Here is a 3,036-nt window from a genome sequence, read left to right on the forward strand (position 1 = left end):
GGTAGATTCTCACAGGAGATGCATATCTCACATCGTAAGAGCTACATTCAGTTCAGTCACCCGTGAAAACCAAACTGATGTACAAGTGAGCGTGTTTTTCGATACCTTATCTAATTCCAGAATATGTCCGAGGAGAGCGCGCTTGGTTTCTTCTATTACTTGTCTACGTGGGCAGCGATTCAGACCAAGATTCTAACGTCAGTGAAACGTTATATGCGCGACATCGTCAGAACTGCGTCCTAGTTATATTATGCGGCGGCGGGCCTATTGCCTTATGAGTTATTGCTAAGTCGACTCATGGGCTTCAATAACGCTTTCATAATGTTCTAAACTTGCATATGTACAGTTTTTGACAGTGATGTTATTGTATAAAATGATGTGAGTAATATGTACGACGACCGCCTACTTGCGATTAGGCAAAGTAGCGACCACCTCTTGCTACCAGTAACCTTGAATGCCGGATCGCAATTCGTGGTTGTTTGTATCACACCATACAACAAGTCTTAGGTTTTCATTCTTTGTAGGAATTATTATGTTGATATTTTAGATTCAACAGATTGTTTTGTCACTTGTGGCAGTTCAAATTAGCATGCCCATGGACCTATGTTGTGCTTGGCTACGCTTGTGCCTTGTTCTCGAGGGATAAGCCTGTTGGATAAAAAATAGACTCAGTAAATACATGTTTTGTGTTTGTATTCAAAAAGTCATAGGGCAGTTAGCCCTACAGCGAAATGGAAATAATCAAGATACATGGTGCCCGCATGTTGAAGTGACAGAAAATAAGACTGACTTTGTATCATCTGCGCTAAACCTAGTGATTTGGTATTTCTTTAGAGCTCTGTTTTTGTCAGACCTTCCGACAATTGTTCCAACAATGCTTTGCAAACGTTCTGCAACTGGTTCATTATTCAGAATTTACCGGTTTGTTTGCATCCTACACAACGATCTTTTCAGATTTTTGCGCGGCATGTAGGGAATTTTATGAACGTGATTCATCCCATACCAAACTTTTTGAAGTGTGGTTTTATCTATATCCATTTAGAAAGAAACACATTTATTTCAGGTTTCCAAATGCACATCATTCAGAGTGGCTCAAATTCAGTCAATTTCAAATTTGTCTGTATTGTTCATTTTGTAGTTCAACTTTAAAAAACAATACAGTGATTTATATGGAAGGTATCTAAAAACGTCTGCATCTGTAAATGCTGAAACTCAGATGTGAGCTTCATTGAATACAAGAGAATGTAGCTTTTTTCACAAAGCACCTTAGGCACTAGATTCAAAAATTAACCTAATATGACGCAAAACGAGAAACCTCAGCTATGAAAAAACAGTTATCTATTATTGCCGTGACTTGAGCACAAATTTCTCTCTGGGTTTCGTTTGTTTACTTGTCCAACAAAAAGCGAGACTTTGGTAATAAACTGAAAGCCATCGAATCAAGACATTGTGGGACCCAGTTTGAATGACACAAAATTCCTGGATTCAATTGTTCAGCTGCAGGTCAGTGCTCCGCACACTTTTCATTTCAAAATTTTCAGACTTAATCGGAAAGCCATTTATAACTTGAAGAAGGATGCCGGCGACAAACTTAGCGCACAACATATTGATGAATATGCTCTGAGTCTCAAGAGCACAGACGAGTCGCTTCCGGGGTTGAAAAGTGGAACACTGATTGATCCTAAGTAAGTCTCAAGAAGTGGCCGGTAGGACCTCACTCAAGTTCCTTCACCACAGAAGAATGGCAACATTTCTCACACAACACCATTCAGGCTGGAGACAAGCAGCTTCAAAACTCCCAACAACTTCGGAGCATTATTGATGGAATTTTACAGCAAATCGCATCAGATCAGAAAAGGCAAGTGGAGGCTACAAATCGGGCGCTGAAAAAACGTATTACCGAGACCAGAGATGCTAAGGGCAAACTTGAAGAACATTTGTCTAGGGTAAGTTGGCTGAATGTGTAGAGCTATTCACCCCCGTACGTATTACAAGGCTGCCTCACCGACGTGAAAAGGGTATATACTTCTTAGTGACACATTTTCCTGACGGTTCAGATATTATCAGATGGGATCAAAAGTAATAAAAGTGAATTGGCCATAGTGAACTGAACACTGTTTGGAAAATTATGCTTTAACAAAGGTAATTTAACCCAAAAAGCCCCCTAAGCTGTATGGAAGGCACGAATGTGTTTGTGGTATTAAGAGACAGGAAGCGAGCATCACAAATCGCGTTTGCGGTGTCAAATAAATTGGTTGCTTGATCTAGTAATCATTCAAGCCGACAACCAAATGTGGTTTGTCATGAGAGGATAAGGATATTGAAAATAAACGAAATAGTCTAAATAAAGTGAGAACAGATACGTCAAATGCTTCGGTGGCTTTGTCGGAGCCATCATCAAAAGCTTTACTTGTTCATCAGCGACGTAGCTGAAATGTTTGTTCAACGCTTCATGTAAAGTTTCAGGTAAAGCTGGCTATCAAGCTTTGTAGCTCCATTCACCGGTTCTAGCATGTAGACTAAGGCCGTTCTCCTTTTCGCACCCTTGCTGTCAGTACCATTTTCATTGCGCCGATGGTTTTCTCACCTACAATCATGTAGATATATCTGGAGAACTTTGTGTAATCTAATGAAAACGGGTGATTTGAAAAAGTGCCCAACGTTAGCTTATCCGTGCCCATATTGCTTGACCGGATAATCTGGATAAGAATTGGGAAAGCATATATGACTTTGGTATGCTTTCATGTCGTTTACTGTTTTGCGTTTGTTTAACATGTGTTCCATCTTAAATGGTGGGTTATATCTATGGAACCAAGGATTTTAGCACCCTTTTTATTGTCACCTGTCAATTTACTCATTATTCATTGTCCTTCCGGTTTTACTCACTACAGCCACGGCTTATAAAACACAGGTTCCTCGGCAAAAAATGATCGGGTGCACAACATGTTATCAGACCACGACGGTTTTCAGCAGTAGGTGCTGTTCTTTGGTGACTCAAGTGTTGCACTACTCACAATCTCTCTAACCATCACATTA

General features: G+C 40.1%; 1 protein-coding gene across 1 annotated transcript; it reads left to right on the top strand.

The window, feature by feature from the left end:
• Window positions 1–1,541: 1,541 nt before the first annotated feature.
• On the top strand, window positions 1,542–1,945 carry T265_15865 (hypothetical protein; the record flags this gene model as incomplete). The annotated part of the gene is given in 2 exon segments (XM_009179264.1): window positions 1,542–1,685; window positions 1,691–1,945. Coding segments are annotated over 2 exon segments (396 nt in total), but the record flags the coding sequence as incomplete, so codon positions are not given.
• Between the last annotated feature and the right edge of the window lie 1,091 nt (window positions 1,946–3,036).

The sequence above is a fragment of the Opisthorchis viverrini genome, assembly GCF_000715545.1.
Source record: "Opisthorchis viverrini unplaced genomic scaffold opera_v5_1461, whole genome shotgun sequence".
Lineage (NCBI taxonomy): Eukaryota > Metazoa > Platyhelminthes > Trematoda > Opisthorchiida > Opisthorchiidae > Opisthorchis > Opisthorchis viverrini.